Consider the following 23204-nt stretch of genomic DNA (forward strand, 5'->3'; position numbering starts at 1 on the left):
TTCTTAGTTTCTTATTAAACACAACTAAGTTTCGAATGTGGTGTCGAGACAAAGACCCTTTTAGACTCAACATTTGGAGGACATCGGCCAACCCTAGTGTGAAGTTACTGCTGGTGCAAACCCAACATTTCCTGCTGTCGTCTCAAATTAAAGCTTTCCATCAGTTAAACCAGCAGCAGGCTTTTATTATGAAGGAGCTGGAGGAAAGAACGTCAGCAAGGCTTGTTTGGCGATACTTGTCTTTCATAGAAATGGCTCTACACTACAAGATGTGGACTTTAGGTGCTATTTATAGGTTTGATTGCAGAGAGGAAAGAGAAACAGCCGCAGTGAGCTGTTAGATGAAGAGCTGCAGGTGACACACTCTTACTGTGGTGTATTTGTGCGAAGCATCACATCTTCAAAACATCATCAACTCCTTTTGCTGTGCCGTGATGTCCTATTGAAAACCAATTACACTGAGCCAGCACAGCTTGAATGGTTGCAGTTGCTCCCCCACCTGCTCACACAGAAGCTGAAGGCGGGGACTTGCTTCGCCCGGTAACGCCATTTGCATCATATTTGATTTGTGAGTTTCTGAGACCTCTACAACATCAATTTGATCAGTGCTTTCCTGAGAAACCTGTTGTATCAATCTGAAACATGCCTGCTGCCCTCTGGTGGATGACCAGCGCACTGCAGGCAGCAGCCTGCGTCTGAGTGCAAAATCCATCATGGCTGCCTTCATGTAGTGACTCACAGGAAATCTTTGCTATTTCATGATCCAGTCAGCACTATTCCATCACAATCACAAATACAGTCAAACTGTTTTAAGACTGAAAAACTTAAGATAAATTTAGAGTGGAATAAATGCATTTTTTACATATGCAACCTGCCTCATTATAATAACTTGTATGTTGCAAACAGTTAAGAGCACTTGAGCACTTGCTAATAATTGTCTTTTTAATTGATTTTCACTAAAACAATTTCTGGGCCAATCATAATTGTATGTTATATTGACCAATTCAGTTAACATTGACCAAGCTGTTTCTGCTGACCCCAATGTGAAATGGAAAGGTTGTGATCAATGAATTTTCTTGGCGCATGAAATATGATATTGATTTTGTCAGACACTTCAATTAAAAATAGAATTTTCAGGCAATTATTTGATGTATCAGGCTTTACAGGGTTTGTTATTATTCATAGGAAGTTATGTTATCATAACAATCCAGTATAAAAATACTGCCTAATGATAATGAGGTGTCCATTGGCAGCCCAGAGCAGCATATCTGAACCTCCACCCCCTTTAACTCATATGTGATCTGTTCATAAAAAATATTCAAAGTACAATTGAATGGCGTGATACTCCTCTGCTGGTCGTACTGGTTGACCATCAGCATTTAGTCGTGCATTTAGCAGTGAGCAGTTTGTTCAGTGCGGAGGCTCAGTGTCAGGCTGGAGATGGTCTCTGGAGGCAGTGAGTGCTGTTAAGGAGAGCAGGACGGGCAGTTTGTCATAGACCACACAGCTTCCTCCGACAGATGGGAGCCATTGACCTCTACACAACTCCACTTCCTCACACACACCAAGGATCCTATTAAAAAGAGGGGGTGATGGAGGGGCTCACGGAGAGAAAGAGGGAGAGGATGGAGAGGAGAACAGAGATCAGGATGGAAAAAAAAGAATAAATGAAAAGTGTCTCAGTTATCTGCAGTCTGTATGTTTGTCCTTCTGTCTCATGCAGTGTCCCAAATCAGAGGCCCTCCATCATCTGTGCTAAATATAGACAGAAAATTGACTTGGCAATCAGCACAGAAACATGCTATATAATGAATACACACTGTGAAGAGCTGCACACACACAGAGTAGATACAGGCACACAATGGCTCACCTGACTGTGTTCAAATCGCTGGCTGCCCAGGGATCTGTGGTAGAGAGAGTAAGTAAAATTCAATTTATGTAGCACCTCTTAAAACAACATTCCAAAACACAATCTCCTTTAGATTTGTGGAGAGTGCAGGGTAAGCACAAGAGACTCTGGTCAGTTGGTCTGAGCTGTCTAGAGGTGGAGTAGGGCAGCAGAAGATCAGAGATGTATGTCAGGATGAGGCTATGGAGGGCTTTGTAAGTGATGAGTAGGATCTTAGAATCTATTCTACACTTAACAGGAAGCCAGTGGAGGGAAGCGAGGATCAGTGTGATATGTTTCTTGTGGTTGGTTGTGGTAAGCAGCCTGGCTGCAGAATTTTGTACAGGTTGTAGGCTGGACAGAGCTAATTGAGCGTTACAGCAATCAAGACGTGAGGAGAAGAGGGTGTGGATGAATAGTTCTAGGTCATCCGTGGAAAGCATGGATTTTAGTTTTGCAGTAGTGCAGAGCTGAAAGAAGCAGGTTTGTACGAGTGTGTTGATGTGCGGTTCAAAGTCCACACAGATTCCCTCATGTTGGTTTAAGTGGTGCTGTTTCTGTTTTTTACACAGCCTAATTATATGACTTAATTTGCACTGAGTGTTGTATTCATTAAAGGATATAAGCTGACCTTCATAGACAGCCTCAACCTGGAGCTTTCCAGAGAACCTTTTCCTGACACTTTCTTCTCCAGTGTCAGACTAAAAACTAGGGATCAACTGATTAATTTTCCAGGCCAGTACCAATACGGATTATTAGATTATTACATTATCAAAGAAACTGATAAAATTATATTTGGTGTCAAAATTTAAAGAGGTTAGCATAGTGTGATAGCATCAGTTCTATCAGAACTGGAGAGTATTTCTTCATTGAAAAAAGAGCAAAGAATGACACTGAAGGCTTTTCTCCATGGAAATTTTCACCCTTCTCCTGACTGGCTTCAGCAAGAGTTTGATTTACCAACTGGCTCCGCTGGTAGTAACCTGAAATGTCAGATGGTTTGTTACACAGACCTGATGGATTCTTGCATGATCTTGTGAATCCAGCTGCCTCGTAACTAGAGCTGCACGATATATCGTTTGAGCATCGTCATCACAATGTACGTATGCGCAATAGTCACATCGCAGGTCCTGCGATGTAGGAGGCAAACGTGTTCTGATCTAATTTCAAGGGTACCAGACACACACTGCGCGTAGCGATCCACCAATCACAATTGTTCTTAATCAGTTTGCAAAAGCAGACCATACCCCTGCATATGGAGTGAGTCGCTGGTAACAACATTGAAAAATGAGCGACGAACAAGAGAAAATCGCCAAAAACGAAGACTTGGTGCCAAAAAGAAAAGCAACGTCAGTTATCTGGAATTATTTTGGCTACAAGAAGGATGAAATTGACCAAACACGTGTTCTGTGTCGACAGTGCCTTGCACCTGTTGCCACAACGAGAGGTAACACAACTAATTTGTTTGACCATTTACGTCGGCACCACACAGCTCAGTACAACGAATGCAAAGCCAGATCTGAATCGGACCACATGTGAGTATTATAGTTTTACTGTCACTGTTACTTTTGTATAAGTTATAATACCTGACATCTCAATGCAGAGTTGCAGTGAACAGACAGGACAGATGCTGCTGTGTGCAGCACATCTCTGTGAAGAGCGACTGATTTAAAAGCCGTCACATCAGCTTTCACAGCTTTTTCACTGATGTAACTATGCGATCACCAAAGAAACAGATCATAAAACTGTGATGTTCATTGAAACTTTGGTGATATCAGCTGTCTTAACTTCTACACAGCTCCTCTCTGCTCACCGGTGCAGCTCTGTCTCACCCCGTCTGTGACACAGTGTGTCTGCTGATTGATTGATCATGACATCTAACCAATCAGATGCGCTGTGCTGTAGGCGGGACATTGAGCCAGACTACAGAGCGTAGTTGTGTATTATACTGTACAGTGTATAATGATCTAATATATGTATAGTGCAGCACTGTATAAGTTTGAAGTTTTTAATATATTACCATTATCATTACTATTATCATTATTATTACATTACATAACTATGGTGATAATTGCAGACAGACAAAGATCAAAGACAATTGCATTTTTAAAATAATTTAACCCTAATCCCACCACTTATTTCTTTTTTGCTGATCCAAAAAATGATCCAATCTGTGACTCAAAACCGTGATACGATCCGAAAAAAAAAAATACTGTATTTTTTCATGTCGCAATACATATCGCAGGGTTAAAAAAAATCACAATGTCAGTTTTTTCCAATATCGTGCAGCCCTACTCGTAACTCTCCTACTACGTCATATGGTGTGTTGATCTGATTGGTTGAAGTTGGTTGGTTATTTTATATTATCTCTCTCCGTGCTGCGATTGCACTTTTTTTTCAATCAGCTGATGATGTGACGTTATGTTTCTCAGGATGAATGTCATTAATTTCAAACTGATTCGTCCAGTTCACCGTTCACAAAAAAATCTAAGCACATTCAATGAATGCAGCTCTTATAGCACATTCATGCACAACACTGCTGTTGTCAGCTTTTGCTGACATCCCAGCCATATGAAAAGCTAGTAGCGTCACATACTCGAAACCATCCTTCACTAAAATTGTTCCATCCCTGAAACATTTGAAGCTTCTGTCAGTTGAACATCTCTCTGGTAATTAGACTGTCAGGGTGAGACTTCAGCCCCTCCTGGCAGTGTAATTACCACCAGGTTAGTAAATCTTTAATCCACTGAATGAGGCTAAAACGTACATCCAGTTCCGGGTCCAAATGCACAAAAATTACAAATTGGCTTTGTCACCTCCCCCTCCTGCAGCAAGCCTGTACCTGCCTCCTCTGTGTCTCCTGACTGGGAAAGAGAATTATTCATGGACGGGCCAAGAAACTGAAGGAACTGGCCTTGAAGCTACTTTTGTCTTCAAATCTTTGATCCTTCCTGTGTGTGTGTGTCCATGTGTGTGTGTGTGTGTGTGTGTGTGTGTGTGTGTGTGTGTGTGTGTGTGTGTGTGTGTGTGTGTGTGTGTGTGTGTGTGTGTGTGTGAGAGAGAGAGAGAGAGAGAGAGAAAGAGAAAGAGAGGCCTGGTGGCACAGCTGCAGACTGTCAGTCCAGATGGCTCAGAGATCTGCTCTCGCAACACATCCTTTATTGGATCTAGTTAAATGCGAATATGTCTACCAACTCTCTCATTCACACACACACACACACACACACACACACACACACACACACACACACACACACACACACACACAAATTAGCAGTGGTCTTCACCACATGTACAAACCCTTTTCATATTCTCTGGCAAGCTACAGACTATGACATGGTAAAAGAAGGGCAGTGACATTGTAGGAGTAGCACTAGTATCAGAACATTATATAATGCCAGTAAGTATTTTCAATGTTTTAATTCTGTTTTCCAGCTGATGTGGTCTAGCTTAATAGAAATGACCATTACGGTCATTGAAATTATATATACTGCAGCATGAAATAAGCCATTTGCCAGCCATTTGTGGACCCTACATTCAGGCTCAGGGAGTAACAGATTACATGTAGCTGGTGTATGTAATTAGGAGACAAAATTGTAATTGTAAACTATAATCGTCATTAGTTACAAATATAAGATGTAATCAGATCTCAATCACATTTAGTAAAAATGGGGATTATTAGTATGATTAGAAATTCAAAATACATTTCAGTGAATGATATGTGTGTGGTGTGCACACACATGAGTCTCAACACCACTCTGGTGTCAGTGACGCCATAGCTAGTTATTAAGACAACTGCCAATTCATTATACATTTACATTTCAGTAGGTGGAAATTTCACCATTATCTTGTCTCAACATCTAACTAAAAAAAACATTTACAGGAAAATCCAACTGCCAACATTAGCTACACAGACCAACCGCTAACTTCTTCTACACAGACCAACCGCTAACTTTATCTACACAGACCAACCGCTAACTTCTTCTACACAGACCAACTGCTATTGTTAGCTACACAGAAAAACTGCTAACTTTAGTTATACAGACTTACTGCTTATGTCAGATACACATAACAGACACTGATGTTAGCTACACAGCATTACCTACACAGAACAAATGTTAACATCAACTACACAAAGCAACCGCTAGCATTAGTAATACAAACTGCTAATGTTAACCACACAGGCCAGCCACTAACAATAGCTACACACACCAAATGTTAGCTTAAGATGAACAGACAAAGGATAACATTAGCTACACAGACCAAACATTTACTTTATCCATGCAGACGAACTGCTAATGTTAGCTACACAGACCAATCAATAGCTGCACACACCAAACAAAAGCTTTACCTAGCCATGCCAACCACAACTTTAGCTACACAAACCAACCTCTAATGATAACTACACAGATTAACCACCAACTTTAGCTACACAGAACAACTGCTACGTTCAGACATAATCCAAAAGTAACGAAAAGTAATACTTACATTAATTTAATATTGTGATACTTGGATTTATTTTCTGACTATATTTTTAACAGTTAATTAGTAACTGTATTAGAATACATTTATAAAGTAACCCTTCCAGCCCTGCCTACATTCATCCATAATCGAAGTCAGTAAATCAGTGTGAGTTTCCGCAGCAGTTTATCTGACCTTGAAGGCTGATTGTGACGGCTCACAGTCCAGTGGCACAGCCTTCATTTTACCCTCCACAGCCTTCACACTGTGTCTACCAGTGCTTTCAAGTTTGAAATCAGACCACCTTCATTTACAAAAGCTTAGCTGCGACATGCAGTGTTGTCTTGGTACAACATCATCCAGGCCAGAGCTGCCCTATGAGCCATCATTCTTCTCCTCACAATTTTGTTATGATTATTATTAGCAAGTCTGCAAACACTATTTGAATTTTGACATGGACATATGGTGTTTTACATACAAAAGGGCCTAACTGGAAGACAGCCACTCTGTATTTCTGACTGCTGAAGCCTGCTTTTAGCTTCAGCTGGGCTTTAGAATGCACAGAACAGAACAAGGACTGTGGATTATCCCTGCTCTGCCATCTTTGCATGCTGGGTCTATTTTTGTCTGAACAGCTTACATCTCCGAAGCATGAAATTCACTGGTGAATACAAATAAAGGCTTGTATTTATTGGCAATTGACTTAAAGGTGCAGTACGTGATTCTGGGAAAAGGTAGTCCATCATTGAGTCTCACTCCCAGGTCGGCAAATCCTGTCGTTTGGGAATGAGACTCAACAATCAACTCAACTTACTGACTTGTGATTGGCCAAAGTCTTTTGTCACAGGCTGGATTTTTATAAAGCCTGAAAACAAAGCCAAGCCTAATGCTAACCACTTGGATTACATGCTGAAAGGTGTGAGATTTAGGGGGATCTGTTGGCAGAATATGGCAGAAAGCATGTTTTTATTACTGTGTAATCACTTGAAAATAAAAATTGTTGTTTTCATGACCTTAGAATGAGCTCATAATAACAAAGGAGGGAGTGGCTCTGCAGTGAGACCTCTGTGTTGCACCGCTATGTTTCTACAGTAGCTCAGCATGGACAAATCAAACACTGGCTCTAGATATGGCCTTTCATGGCCACCGTAGGTTCTCCTCCATGCTTTAATCCTCCACACTGGTCCTTCAAACTTAATTTTTAAGCATGCATCTCATTTGTTTCAGAAATTGTCTTAACATATACACAGCAAAACTAATTTTTCTTGTTTGTTAGCAAGAGGGAGAGGAGAAAAGTGAAGGAGGAAGATGCTCTGTTGATTCTCCTGCCCTCTCTGATCACCATCCTTGTTTAAATTCTACCAAATACACAATATAGCCTAGTTATTCTCATTTCCATATTTTTCTGTTGTCAGACGAGTATGAAATTTGATTACGATTCATAAATACAGTTGACAGGCAGTCACTGCCAAGCTGCTCAGCTGCAAATCAAATTAATATTTTACCATCACAACATCATCAGACAAAGAAAACAAAAATGATTGGTTATATTCACTTTTAAAATGAGTGATGACAGAGGCAGATGGGAATCGTAGTTGAATACAGCCAGAAAGCACCTGTTACCTGCTCCAGATGAGTGTTTGTCAAAAACATGTCAGCCTTGAGATAATCTTTATGGTATATATTATTGAATGTCATTTTCTCTCTTTCTTTTTTTCTTTTGGAAGTAAATTCTGATCTGATGTTTATTGCATGTATTGTATTTTTGCTCGTCATGAAAACCAAGACAGAGATTTGTCAAAAAAAAAAAAAACACATATATTTATATGGTGGCCTGGTAGCTCCTCACTTTAGCTATCCTAAAAAGCCCAGAAAATATATGCATAAAAACCATATTTGTGCTTGTAAAACAATAAAATGATCAGCAACACAACTCACCAAATATTTTGATAATCAGTTGTTGAGGTCGTTTTTAAGAAAACAAATCAGAATTTCTCTGATTTCAGCTTCTTAAATGTGAATACTTTCTGGTTTCTTACTCCTCTCTGACAGTAAACTGAATATCTTTGACATTTTATGGACCAAACAAATAATAAATAAATCAAGAAGATACTCAACAGATCAATCGATGATGAAAATGATCATTTCAGGAAAGAACTGAAAAATAGGTCCTATTTTTCAACTGACTAGACTGTGACAGGATTAATTAATTGATTAATTGAGAAAAGGATTGTCAGATTAATCAACAAGGAAAATAATTGTTAGTTGCAGCCTTAAAACAATTGGAAGCCCAATGAGGTGATCACAATGCATGATGTATTTTGCATTAGGCTCCTGTATATGGACATATTCATGATCCTACACATCTGTTCACTTCTCTGCATGTGTCTTGAATCTTGAATGTAGTTTGACGTGTGTCCACAATTCCCTGAGGCAGAGACGGACACATGAGGACGACCACAAGTGACTTACAGGATATCAGATAATGCTATCTTGTCTTCCTTATGTCGTGACCGCAGTGAGATTCAATGTGTTATGTGAGTTACAACAAACCACAGGGGTTGGGAGATTGTTTAGCTTTGGGTTTTTTCTCCCTCTGCGTCTTCAGTCCATCCATATTTCATTGTATTTGTTTTTGATCTCGCAAACTGGCTGAAAAGCAAACTCAGTTATTCTGGAGCTGCATTTGTTGTAGCACTGTGTATAACTTGTCTAGTTCAATCAGAGCAAGTAAAGAAAACAAGTCAATTACTGTTGTTTTTTTTTTTCAGAATAATTTAAAGGTTGTTTGAACACTTATTCTTTGATTGCTACAAAATGACAGATTCTTATATTAAATTCAATTGAAAGAAGAGAGACAGTCCTCAGAGAACCGAGCAGGTAGGTAATCCTTATGTTTCTATGCACAACAAAGCAGGGCTGGTGCACCTAGGTCTGGTCCCCATAGCAACACAAAATTCTGTTATATCACCTGCACTGTTCTGCACTGTACTTTACAAGTTCAGGTAATGCTTTTCATAATGCCATGTGAAAGCCAAACATTCTCAGTGTCTGGCTTCATGCACAAGTGTGTGGAAGTATCAGATGTATAGTATTATAATGTAGTATTTGATTAGATCAAACTATAATACTGTACTGTATGGAAAAATATGTGTGTTGATTGTTTCTTGAATTGTCTCAAGCCAAGTTGGACTTGATGTTGAGGCTAAACTGATAAAGTCTTGATTAGGGGCCAGTACCAAAGACACAGGCACAGTTTGAAGGTTGGGGGTTCACAATCCCAAATAGCAACTAATATTTTTCCCAAAAATGAGACATTGCCTATTCAGGGAAAATATGCTAATTTTCCCAGGAATCCTGGGAAATTATCAGTCAAAACACATTGGTCATGTTTCAGGCAGCACCATACCTAAACATGAGAAATGAAGGTTCCAGACCTGACTGCTTTAGAGTGTTATCTGAAGCAGAAGAACATCATTGTAACATTAATAAACATTATAATGACTGTAATAAGAACTGCTCAGCACCTTGACTTTTACTGCAGCTGCAAAGATGAAAATATAAAGTGAGTCATTTGGTGTTATTAAAGTCATGACATTGAGCTGAGACAGATCACACATTCTGTTTGCATTCAAACGCTGCTGCTGTGTGACTCCAGCAGATGGCTGGCATGGTGTGTGGCGCGCCGCTGTGTTAGATATAGTCTGCTTAAAAAAAGTCAGCGATCACTCAAAGTTAAAAAGCAAAAGTTTGAAAAAACTCTCACTCACTTGGTGTGAGACTTCAGATGGAGTCTTCAGAAGATTTGGCCGTCTTTCTTCAGTGAGAGCCGCGTTCTGCCACAGATAAAATAAGAATCCATTGTTTTTGAGGCTTTGGGCTTTTATTTGGAGTTTTGTCTGAGATTTGAAATGTTGCAGCAAACTGCTCATTGAACCTCAGTCTGGTACATTTTGAAGTGTTCCCGCACAAAATTGGTCGTACACTGTGTTGTGTCTAATTCAGATGGTGGAGCCAAAAGTTGCAGAAGTGTTCGAATTCATGGCATTTTGTGCTTGTTAATCAGTTAATTAAAGCATTGTGTGCTCGACCTGCACACACAGTGCTGTCAACTAAGCTGACATATTTTCTTAATATATTTGTCTATTTTCTGAATATTAAAAATATGTTTTCCCAGTTTTCTGTTTTCTGTCTCCCAGGAAACAGGAAATGGTTTGGTGAATTCATGGATTTAACCTTTTTAGATGCATTCTGAGCGCCAATCACCTGAGTTGAGAGTGTACTAAGTGTGCTAGCTTCTGTGCACACCACTGTAGCAGGATGTGTGTGTGTTTGAGAGAGAGAGAGAGGGAGAGGGAGTGTCAGATGAGGGGAAGAGGGTGGGAGATGGTCTACATGTAACGTTTCCATAAGTTAACTTATTCAGACTGCTGCTTTGTCACTTGAACTGCCCGCCTGAACCCGTAGTTTTATCTAGTAAGTCGACCCACAACATGTGTGTCCTGCATCACCACAGGCTGCCGTTCCACATAATTAGACCAGAATCAATGTTCCACCAGGGGGTTCAGTGAACCCCCTGAACCACCGCCTGTGACTAAAGATAGAACTTTGTTGCCGGGGGTCAGACCTGTGATGCCACTCCATCTTCTCAGATGCAGACAGAAATGGAATGCAACAAGTTGACAATTCTGCCTGACATCAGGGAAATAACTTTGTGCAGCTTCTTCCAAAATTCTGCTGTCAGAAATAATCTTTTGTTTGATCAATCAAGCATTTGTCCACATTATGAGAGTAAGGCGGTGGCATCAATTTCTCAACCTACCGTTCCTGCATCTTATTTGGTGAATTATCCGAGACGTCACCACAGGCTGAAGCTGCTGCATCAGCAAATCTGTCAGATAAAGGTGAATGACAGGAATGAGTCCAGTGTCTCTGAGAACAAATAAAAACACCACGATCCATCCTCAAACACAGTCAGTCACTTAACCCCACCTTTCTCTGCCTTGCTAAGTCTGGGTAAAGACAAGATTTTCTTTTTCACAGTTCACCTCAAATAAAAAATACAGATTTCCCCTCTGGCCTGTAGTGCTGGTTATCCATGTAGATAGTTAGAGTTAGTGAGTTGTGAGTGTGAGTTGCGAGAGAGTTGAGAGTTTTGGAGATATCAGTGATAGAAATGTCTAGCTTGTCTTCAGTATAATGTAACTAAATGGCACTGAGCTTGTGGTGCTCAAAGTACCAAAAAATACATTGGAAAATTCAAAACCAGTGTCTCTTTCCAAAAATCATGACTCGGTTACGAAAGATAACCCACAGGCCTTGTTTTGAGAAAGTACTTTCAGAAAGTAGTTCCGATAGGGTTGATTTCTTTTCAAATGTATTTTTTGTGCTTTGAACACAGTGCTATTTAGTCCACTTATACTGGAGAGAAGATGGACATTTCTATGGCTGATATCTCCAAAACTCTGTAATTAAAGTTATGTAACTTAATTACTTTCCAATACTTTTGAATTACCCCAGTATAAAATATGGTGACATTGTTTTGCCTAATATAGTATTTTAGGGCCCAACTAACAATTATTTCCATCAGAGATTAATCAATCAATTATTTTCTCAATTGGTCAATTAGTTTGGTCTATGAATTGTCAGAAAATGGTGAAAAATGTTGATCTAAGAAGTCCAAGATGATGTCCTCAACTGTCTTGTTTTGTCCACAAATCAAAAATATTCAATTTACTGTCAGAGAGGAGTAAAGAACCCAGAAAATATTCACATTAAAGAAGTTGAATTTTTTTTTAATTAAAAAATGACGCAAAACAATTAATCAATTATTATAACAGATGCAGATTAATTTAATAGTTGATTAATAACATATACGTATCAAAATCAAAAATCAGTGAAGCATTTTTTCACTAGAGGCCTTGATAATGAATTGGCAGCTATGTACAGTAGGTAGGATATTGTTCTTTATTTTAAGATTGTAATCCTACTAATAATCTACATTTTTACTAAATGTATCTGTAATCTGTAGTGGAATACAGTTACCTTTTTTGCATCCAGATTACATAATCCTGTTACATGTAATCCAGTACTCCCCAAGCCTGTTCATGATACTGTGACACTGACAGTGTGACAGTAATGTGACATGGAATGAAGGTTTTTCAAAGGAGTGAAAGCATTTGAAGCATTGAGAAATCCTCAGCTTCTTTTATGTAAACAGAGCTACATTCTAAAGTGTAATTTATGGCAATCATTCCACTTATACTGCCTACTGTGGGAATGAATAAAAGCAGCTAACAGCACCTCTTTAGAACTGAAATAGAATAGATAGAAGTGAAAGATGTGAGAATAAATGACTGGTTGTACTCTCTGCTGATGTTAAATACAGCCACAGTCAACACTTCCACACTTGTGACCACAGTGTGATGTGCAGTGGGATTCGTTGGTGCCTGGTGAGATGTTTCCATCAGAGGCAGCTGACCGAGCAAAAGAAATCAGTTTCTAGTCGAAGAGAAACGAGATGAAGGATCTGCAGGGTGACGCTGCAGTGACGGAGACAGATGGAGACAGATGGGAAAAGGCAGGGAATGTGTAAATTGATTTGAAGGTCAAGTGATCGTGAATAATTAAAGAATGAGGAGACAAAGAACGACGTTTTGCGCGCAGTTAGGACGAGGAGACGGAAAGAGGAAAAAGAAGGGAGGATGGACGGACGCATGATGGAGAAGAGAAGCTGTGGAGCAGAGAGGAGGACGGAGAAAGAAAGTGGGTTAGAGTCCAGAGCATGTTGTGATAGATGCCAGTGTAGCCCTGTAATGCTTCATCCTGCTCTCTTTGTTTTCCTCTCTCTCACACACACATACATATTAACATGCACAGTACACACACACACTCACACTGCCACTATTGAGCAGCACTGGCCCTGGGGATCAATGTGTGGAAGTATTTGGAAACAGAGGGTGGCCCATGCTGCAATGTCACACTTCGGTCCCTCTCGCCCAGTTCACCTCTTGTTCTTCATCCCTCCTCCTTCTTGTTGTCTGATAAACAAGAAGAATCTCTGAGAGGAATGACTGAGTGAATGTGAACTGATGAATAAAGGTCTGTTGGTGCCCGAGGCTGCTGTCTGCTGGATATTAGCTGTGGTGGATTATTGTCACTAAAGACTCCTGCAGTACTTTCACTTCTGTTGAACTAAGAATGATTCAAAGCAGATTGTAACAATCATCACTGACAGTTTATCATTTTCATGCTTGAAAATATGTGATTACTTGCAAGGCAGCTGGATGAGAGAGATCACATGACAATCTATCTTGCCAGGCTTCATGTTATCTGTTTGTGTCCACACCAACAGTGGTGCAGCCAATCGGCATCCTAGGATGGCAGCTACGAGCATGGTATGACGACAGGGAGAATTGAAGAAAATTGAAAGAAGAGCAGTTGGTTGAAGTTAGCCCATGTTAGCCGTGATAGATGGGTGGTTCATCCAATCATGTGCAAAGTGTTTTGTGAAAGTGCCTGCCCTTTTCCAAACAGTTTTCTAAGGACAACTTTCCAGAGGCATCTGTGTAACAAACCATATGGTGTATCAGGTTAGATAGAAGTAGCTTAACAATGAAAAACAAAACCTTGAGCGAGAAGTTTGAATCCTGCCTACTTTCATTCATCCATTCACACCTGACCAATCACTGTGTAAAGTCTGTGTGGTTCTAAGATTGTAGGTTTCAGAAACCCCTTTTTGAATCACTGTGCAGTGTTATGACAATCTGATAAGCCTTTAAACTGATGGCTTTATTACTTTAAGTGGACTCTCATCGGCTGGTCAGTACCATGATCGCAAACTGCAGGGGTGGGAGGGTTACTGTAAAAATGTATTCTGGTACAGTTACTAATTAACTGTTAAAATATGCAGTCAGTAATGTAATCCAAGTATAACAGTATTTAAGTAATGTAATTTGATTTTTCTTTGTGACTTGAATCAGACTTGAATCAGAAATTTAAACTTCTTCTTGGTCCATGAAATGTCAGAAAGTTGAAAAAAAAAAAAGTTGATCAGTGTACATCAACCCTTTCTTTTATTTGAATGCAAGCCACGATCTGATCCTAAACCTAACCATGTAGTTTTGTTGCCTAAACCTAACCAAATTGTGGCTGAAAACTGAAAATACCTAGTCTAGTCTAAACATTACCCATTCATCCACCACAACTTCCACTCTAAACTGCTCCCAACTCCCAGTATCTACACCTGTGCTCACAGCACAGTAGGGAAGGAGGAGGCGGAACAGAACAGAACAAAAAAGAAAAAATGTTTGCGGACCATTGCGTTTTTAAATGCAGTCTAAATGCCAGATTACTATTCATTGAACATAACTTGAATAGAACAGTGTGGTGCTCTGGCAGGAAGTTGAGGCCATGTAGAAGATTAGTACAGTTGGCGCCAAGGATGTGAGGTGGACCACGAACATGTAAGAAATATGAAGAGCACCCGGAGCTGTAATAAAAACAGCTACTTCACAGTATTACCAGGCCCTGAAGTGTGAATGTGACAGACAGCTCTTTATCACTCTGCCCCCTGACCCTTAATTAAATCTGCTCTCTTCTCTCCTGTCCCTCCTCCTCCTCTTCCTTATCGTCTCCTCTCTCCCCTCCTCTCAGGACTTCTCCCTTCAGGTGGAACACTGGTACAAAGGAGCGGATGCTGATCAAGGTGACAGACAGAGAGCCCAGCTTCTTGGCCCACCAGGGGAATGGTTACTCCCCCTGTGACCCCCCCACTCCTGGCCCTCCCTCTGGAGGGGGCACCACCTCGCGAACCCGCCGCTCCTCTGGAGGAAACCCGCCTTCAGAACCCGATGGTTCCCCCGTCCTTTATGCCGACCGCCGTCAGTCTCCCTTCCTGAAGCGGGCTGAGTTGGGTGGCACTGGTACTCACCGCCGCTCCTCAGCAGACTCCCAGCCCCCTTCGCCCCGCTATGCCTACGAACCCCCGCTGTACGAGGAGCCGCCATCGGAGTACCAGCCCCCGCCCATATACGAGGAGCCTCCCACTGACATGCACCTCTCTGACTCCTCCTCCTTCTATGGCACTGGCAAGTCACCTGCTCGTAAGTCCTCAGCCCCCCTCTACCACTCCCCTAAGCAGGGCCAGTCGCCGTACGGCCAGCTGGTTCTGACCCGGCAGAAGTGTCCAGAGAAGACACAGAGTCTGGAGTACAGTCCTGTAGGGAAGGAGTATGTCAAGCAACTGGTGTACGTGGAGCAGTCGTCTTCCAGCCCTCGCTTCAAGACTGCTGACCGTCTGCTGCGCTACGGCACCACAGGGGGCTACGGCGGCTCGTATGGGGGGTCCTACACTCTGCAGCACAGCCAGTCTCTGATCAGGGACCCCCGCCTGCTGCTGGACTACAGTGGGGAGGGTGGAGAGGGAGGCCAGAGGTTGCTTTATGAGGATTCCATATCCTGGACGTCCAGCCAGACCCATTCCCTGTCCTCGTCCTCTACCGGTGGTCCCGGGGCTTTCTCTCCCGGTGGGAACCGCAAACGCAAGAGTCGCAAGCCGTCCCTCCCCCAGGAGCTGGCCCGCTGCGGGGGGATGGAGGGGGAGCTGGCAGGCACAGCGTCCGAGGCCATGCTGGCTCAGGCCAGGCTGGCTTGGGAGGCCCAGCAGGTGATGAAACAGAGGAGCAGTTGGGACTCGGGGCAGGGAGGGGGGGCGGCCCAAGGTGGCGGCTCTAAAGACGGCTATGAGAGTGATGGGGCAGTACCTCTGCCATTACCGGGTCCAGTAGTGAGGGCGTTCAGTGAGGACGAGGCGCTGGCTCAGAGCGACGGACACCACTGGAAACGTAACACCTTCGATCGGCTGGGCTTCCCCCAGGCCCTGCTGGAGAAGAGCCTCTCTGTCCAGACCAACCTGGCCTCCCCGGAGCCTTACCTCCACCCCTCACAGGTACTGATGCATGCTGGGAGTCTGCATACATGTTTAGGGAGAAAGGATCACTTCAGTTGATTACAGCTTGGATTGTCATTTCTATCAGGAAAAATGCATGTGTTAACGCAAGGTGTAAACACTTTGCGATCAGATCTGCCAGACACATCTGGAACTGAGTTCAGATCTTAGGGAGGTGTAAACACAGTCCAGGCAATGATCTGAATAATGTGTCCAGATACAGATCACATTTCAATACCAGGTGTAAATGGGGGTAATTGTCCGACTGCTCATGTTTCTGCCTCAACTTTGTTGTGGTGATTAAAACAACCGAAATAAGATCTAAGCTTTGATGAACTGGAGTTATCATTTCGGGATATTTATACCCATCACTTGATTATGAAATGATTTCAGCTATCTGGCTACTTAGCTCATCAGCTGTCTCAGCTTAGGAAATATCACATGAGCTGCATCAACCAATGCAACAGTCCAGTTATGGTGGAAATGTAGCTGTTCAGACTTAAAGTGCTCAGTGGAAATAGAAACTGGAACATCTATCTACTGACTGAAGGTCATATGATACAGCTTGATATCGAGCTCCAGAACAACTATTAAATAGACCTTGAGGTGAGATTGTTTTGTCAGTGGTCTGTATCTTTCCGTGTTGACCAATTTATTGTTTGGGCTCTGAGGACTTCATCAGAGTTGAAGAAGATGCAGTCATGTTAAACTTTGAGTCCTGGCACTGATTAAATCAGTTGCAGCATGTCTGTGCACCAGAAATGTGCGATGTGACAAGTTCACCTGAAGCACAACTAACCTACAGTATATGTACTGTATGTACAAATAGAAGAATGCTCGACTTGTTTAGGTGTGAGGTAAAGAGGCAGACATGAAATAAGCTCTGGTTGGTATGACATGTGTCTTGATCTGAGCCCTCAGAGGCCCTGAGGAGATAAGAGGGCTGGGAAGACTTAGCCAAGAGGAAAATAGGCTGATGCCTCTCTCTCTGTCCTCCCAAGTCTACTCCCAACATTCTCTTGCTTTCTCCTTTTGAAAGTCGGCAGTGCAACACTTGAGTTTAAAGCTGAGAGTGTGAAGGGAGCGATCTGCTCAGCAGAATCCGAATTTGAAAGAAGACAAAGATAAAGAATTAGTAGTGGAAAAAGTGGATGAAATGAACAGGGATAGAAGAAATATGTAGAGGGGAGCTTTATGAGCAACAGAGAAGGAGTGAGGATACCAAAATCTGCCCGTTTTCCATACACGTGCAGGCTTGGTTTGACTCGGTTTGACTCTGCGCGTCAACCCAGCATGGCAGGGATTTGTATTTCCATTACAACAGAGCTACTTGCTTAAAGGTGTGTCTTTTGACTGAAGAGGAGCCGCTTAGCTTGAGTCAGGAGGCTGTAAAGTGGCAAACAAATTCTGAACTTCCTGTAAATTCTTCACAATAAATTCCTGCATTATTTTGTTATTCAAACGCTGCAAAACCAGGAAACTTTCAGTTTTCATCAGTGGTAACTTGACACAACTCCTGCATGACTGAAAGCAAACTTGTCAGTAAAATACAGCAGATACCTGAGCAGCGACACTGGAGGGAAACTAAACTTGTCACAGGTTGGTCACAGTCAAAGAGACGTCACCTCAGCCCACCTGGAAGCAGGACGGGCTCTCCTTGGCCCCACTCCAGAGCAGGTCCATCTCAGGCGTGACTCAGCACAGCTCTACATGATAAAAGTGGTATTGGAAATGCAGCAAATTGGTGCTGCACAGTTTGACTTTGTGCGGCCAAAAGTGTCAGTGGAAAAGCCCCAGTAGTTACTACTTGTGTAAAATGTGAATGAACCTTTCTTGCAATCTTAATGATATCAAAAGTGAATGCAGCACAATAACGTAAATAATGTTATTTGTCAATTTGTTAATCCAAGGCATGTATCTTAATTGGGAATGATGCACTCAGTGTTACTTTCAGTTTGAATATGAGAGAAAAGTGTCCACAGACAGGTTGTCTCTTTCTTTTACTTTTCTTTTCTTTTCACCTAAAAGGCCACTTGTGAAGATGAGGCACTTTGCTAGTCTTACTGTGTTAGTGATTTGGGATTGCTGAGGTTTCAGCCCAAACAGGACCAACTGTTTCGTCTTGTCTTTGTTCGTCAGGGAAGAAAGAACAGACATTTTGTCGTTTTCAATTAATTTGACCATCAGTATTTTTCATATTTTACATGGTCATCACAATTTATTCACGAAGGACATCAATGAGTACTTATCGTCAAAACTTTCATTCACAAAATTAACACAGATAAAAATGGAAATACTCAAGTAAAGTACAAGTACCTCAGATTTGTATGTAAGTACAGTACTTTATTACATTCCACCACTTTTGCTATTTTTATCCTAGTGACCCTATGCACTTTGGTTTAGCTCAAGTTGCAGAAAAAGACTTTCACCAACATGTAACACAATGCAGGCTCTTGTATCCACAGTTAACATAATACTTCATGTTTACTTTCTTCCATGCAGTATTTATCTTGCAGCTGCTGTAAAGCAGGAGGATGCAGCTCAGATGTTCATGTCCGTCTTTGAAAAACCTTTCTTACGTAATGTTTTTGTTGGTCCACAGCTCTTACTTTAGATTATTTCAGTGGAGGTACCAAGGAATAAAAGGACTCTTTGTTGCTGAAATAACCTTGTGGATATTGACGTATTACTGTAACACGTCAGTATTAATCCCAGTCAGCCTCCTCTGAGTGCCAGAGAAACTTTCAGCTCTCGGGTCGTCTAAACGTCCTGCCGCAGCAGCAGCACAGACATGAATGACATCTCCTGTTCCTTCTCTCTGTCTCCGTCTGTCCTCCTCTCTCCGTGTCTTCACCTGTCAGTCGGAGGACCTCGGAGCCTGCGCCCAGTTTGAGGCCAGTCGAAATGCCAGGAATATGATGCCGAGCGCCAGCTGTGGCATTTTCCCAGAATTCACCCTGAGAAAGCCCTCCTCAGAGACCGACATCGAGAACTGGGCGTCCAAGCACTTCAACAAACACACACAGGTACCGCAGAAGATGTGTGTCTCACTTTGAATACATCTGCATGACGTCACACACGCCACGGTGTACCTGTCTCTTTTTCTGTCCCTTCTGTTGATATTTCTGTCTTTACTATTTTTAAAACAGTCTCCAAAATGTTGTTGATCTTCAAATAGCTCAGAGTCATGTGTGCTGCAGTGAAAGACGTGGTCATTTACAGGTTTGAGATTACATGTAACAGGATCACGTAATCTGGATACAAAAAAATGTAACTGTATTCCATTACAGTTACAGATAAAAAAGATGTAATCAGATTACAGATACATTTAGTTAAATGGGGATTATTAGCAGGATTACAATTTTAGAATAAAGAAAGAAATTTCAGCATTTTTGCTCTTTAAATCAATCAACAAACTAATAAGCCTAACAACAAACATAAAACAATGTACCTTTTTAATCAACTAATAAATTAATTACATCTATTTTGAAGATCGATTAATCATTTTGAGTCATTTTTTTTTATTAAACTCAGAATTCTCTGATTTCAGCTTCTTAAATGTGAATATTATCTGGTTTCTTTACTCCTCTCTGATAATAAATGATATTTGAGGACATCAACTTGGACACTGATCAACATTTTTCACTATTTTATGGTACATGAATGAACTAATTAATGGAGAAAATTGATTGTTATTGATTAATCTTGATATTGAAAGTAATCATTACAGCAAAGACTTTAAAAATGTTTAAAAATATTCACATTTAAGAAGATGACGTTAGAAAATTTTCAATAAGACTCAAAATTATTAATCGATTAATTAATCCTGTCACAATCTTGTCACTTGAAAAATAGCTTTAAACATGTGGAGCACAGGGACGCAAGTGACAAGATTGTGACAGGATTAATTAATTAATAATTTTGAGTCATTTTTTAATTAATTAAAGTCCACATTCGCTGATTTCAGCTTCTTAAATGTGAATATTTTCTGGTTTCTTTACTCTTCTCTGACAGTAAACTGAATATCTTTGAATTGTGGACAAAACAAGACATTTGAGGACGTCATCTAGAGCTTTGATCACCATTTTTCACCATTTTCTAACATTTTATGGACCAAACAACTAATCGATTAATCAAGAAAACAGTCAACCAATTAATCAATGCTGAAAGTAATCATTAGTTGCAGCCAGAGTAGGAAATTAAGCTTGTAGAATGCGATACTGATCCACCAGCCACTGACAGGAAAATGTTCTAATTCACCAACCACTCAATATTAAATCATTATCTTGTGTCTGAGATCTACCAGTCACTTGCATATTTCACCAGCATTTGGTTGCTGGCTGGAGCTAATTTCCGACACTGGTTGCAGCCATAAAAACACTGCATTAAGCTAAACAATTCAACCATATTTTATATTGAAGTAATCCAAAAGTAACAGAAAGTAATCAAATTATTGAGATACTTGGATTGTGTTACTGACTACATTTAATTACTAACTGTATCTGAATACATTTTCATAGTAACCCTCCAAGCCCTGCTTATTTATCTGAGCACTGTCTCTGTTGAGTTTCAGCTCATATGTCACACACTGTGTATTAATCAATGTTCCTCTGTAATAACAGACAGGAGAACAGTCTGTTAAACACTGTGTCACTCACTGCTGTTGATGTTTCACATGTGGTAACACTGTTAGTGGAAAACCCTTCTTAATATCAATCAGCTGATCACTAATCAGGTTTAGACACTCAAAATATAATACACAAGTAGAGCTCAAAGGCTCGACAAGCAATTCTCAACACAAGTGTGGTGTATGTACGTAACACTAACAGTGATTTCAGTTTGGATTTCCTTTATTAGCATGTGAAAATACAAGCAATGCTAGGAGGGAGATAAAGTGTCAGCTCCAATGTCTTCTCCTGTTTCTCTGCTGCTCCTCTAACCGTCTCTGTGCGTCCTCTCTGTGTCTCTCTGCCCTCTCAGGGTCTGTTCAGGAGAAAGGTGTCCATCGCCAACATGCTGGCCTGGAGCAGCGAGCCCATCAAGAAGCCCATGATTGTGACCTCGGACCGCACTGTGAAGAGGGAAGCAGTGGAAATCTTCAAGCTCATCCAGACCTACATGGGAGACCGCCGCTCCAAGGCCGAACCCCTCTGCGTGGCTCTGGAGGTCTGTGTCCTGGCTCAGGGTCTAACCTGAACCTCCCTTCCTCACACTCACTCACGCCACTATTCTCATTAACTATCACGTCTCACCCTAGTATATGTTTTCTGGACATTTACCAGGCTTCAGGAGTAACAGAATTATGTAATATGGATACAAAAAAAGATAACTGTATTCCATGACGGTCACAGATAGAACTGTAATCAGATTACAGATTCATTTAGTAAAAATGGGGATTATTAGTAGGATTACAGTTTTAAAGAACAATATACTACAATGCACAGTGCACACACAGCTGCAAATTCATTATCATGACCTCTAGTGAAAAACTGTTTCACTGGGTGGGAATTCTTTACAATAATCAATCAATAAATTGTACACAACAAAGGAAGGAACAGCTGTACACACTAATAACCTTAACAACAAACATAAAACACTTAGAGCTGCAATAGTTTATCTATCATTAATTGATTAGTAAATTAATCAGCATCTATTTTGATATTTGATTGGTCATTTTGAGTCATTTTTTAAGAAATATAAGTCCAAATTCTCAGATAAAGCTTCTTAAATGTGAATATTTTCTGGTTTCTTTACTCCTCTCTGACAGTAAAGTGAATGTCTTTGAATTGTGGACAAAACAAGACATTTGAGGACGTCATCTTGGACTTGGATCAACAGTTTTCACCATTTTCTGACATTTCAGGGACCAAACAACTAATTAACTGAATCAAAATTGTCAGTTGCAGCACTAAAAACACTTTATTAGGCTAAACAAGGTAATCCAAAAGTAACAGAGAGTAATCAAGTTACATTGCTTCCATACTGTGATACTTGGATTGTGTTACTGACTACATATTTTAACAGGTAATAAGGTTCCACCTTCGCTGGGAGATAACTTGTCTGGAGTCTGTACAGTGTTGTGCAGCGTGTGCAGAAGACAAACTGATGCAGGATCAGTGGGCTCTCCTCCTCTCTGCAGGCCTGCTGGAGTGTGCAGGAGGCGTCACACTGTGCAGCTGTGTGTCCTTGTTCACAGTGTGACTTTGAGGAGAAGCTTTTAAAACACCAGGGGCCTCGTTTATAAAACCATGCGTAGGATCTCTACCAAACTATTTTATGCACACAAAAGACTGAGATGGTGTACAGCAAGAAATCTCTGAACAGTGTGTACGCACACTTTCACAGACATGTCTTTTTATAAATCACTATCAACGTGAGGATGTGCGCCCATAGACAGGCCTCACATCCTGCCCACGACACTCCCACAGTATCCATAAATGCAAAACCATGCATGAATATTGATCCACGTGTTGTTCCTGTAGTGCACAGCAGCAGTATTATACTTTTACAAATAAAGATTGCAAAATGGTTCTTCCTGAAGGGCTGGGGTTCCACCTGGAACCATTTGCTTCAGAAGAACCATTTTTTAAAGAGAAGATTTGTCAGTGGTTCTTACCTGGCCCAAGGGTGCCGTTAAGAACTTCAAGGATTGTTGAAGTAATGAGTGTTAAAATCCTCCTCAAATATTCAAATGTTTCTCCAGGTTCCAAATGGTATTTTTAAATGTAGACGTATCAGGAACTATCAGTTCTTTGTACTGTTGGAATATAATTTAGTTCTTTGTAGAACCCTCAGGAGACAGGAGGGTTATAGGCCATTATAAAAAAAGGCATTTTTAGATCCACCTGGGTGGGTTCTAGATGAAACCCCTGGTAATAAGGATAAGGATTCAAAAGAAAAACCCCT

At 41.0% G+C, this 23204-nt stretch overlaps 1 protein-coding gene across 1 annotated transcript in view; it reads left to right on the top strand.

Annotated features, from left to right (window-relative positions):
- arhgap39 (Rho GTPase activating protein 39) overlaps positions 1 to 23204 on the top strand; it is a 118038-nt gene that overhangs the window by 82859 nt on the left and 11975 nt on the right. The window contains exons 3-5 of the mRNA XM_084722436.1: positions 15005 to 16298; positions 19160 to 19324; positions 21279 to 21464. Of these exons, the coding sequence (XP_084578562.1) occupies positions 15005 to 16298; positions 19160 to 19324; positions 21279 to 21464 (1645 nt within the window). The remainder of the gene's footprint in view (positions 1 to 15004; positions 16299 to 19159; positions 19325 to 21278; positions 21465 to 23204) is intronic.

This window comes from Lutjanus erythropterus, chromosome 7, assembly GCF_056507025.1.
Source record: "Lutjanus erythropterus isolate fLutEry1 chromosome 7, fLutEry1.hap2, whole genome shotgun sequence".
Classification (NCBI taxonomy): Eukaryota; Metazoa; Chordata; class Actinopteri; order Lutjaniformes; family Lutjanidae; genus Lutjanus; species Lutjanus erythropterus.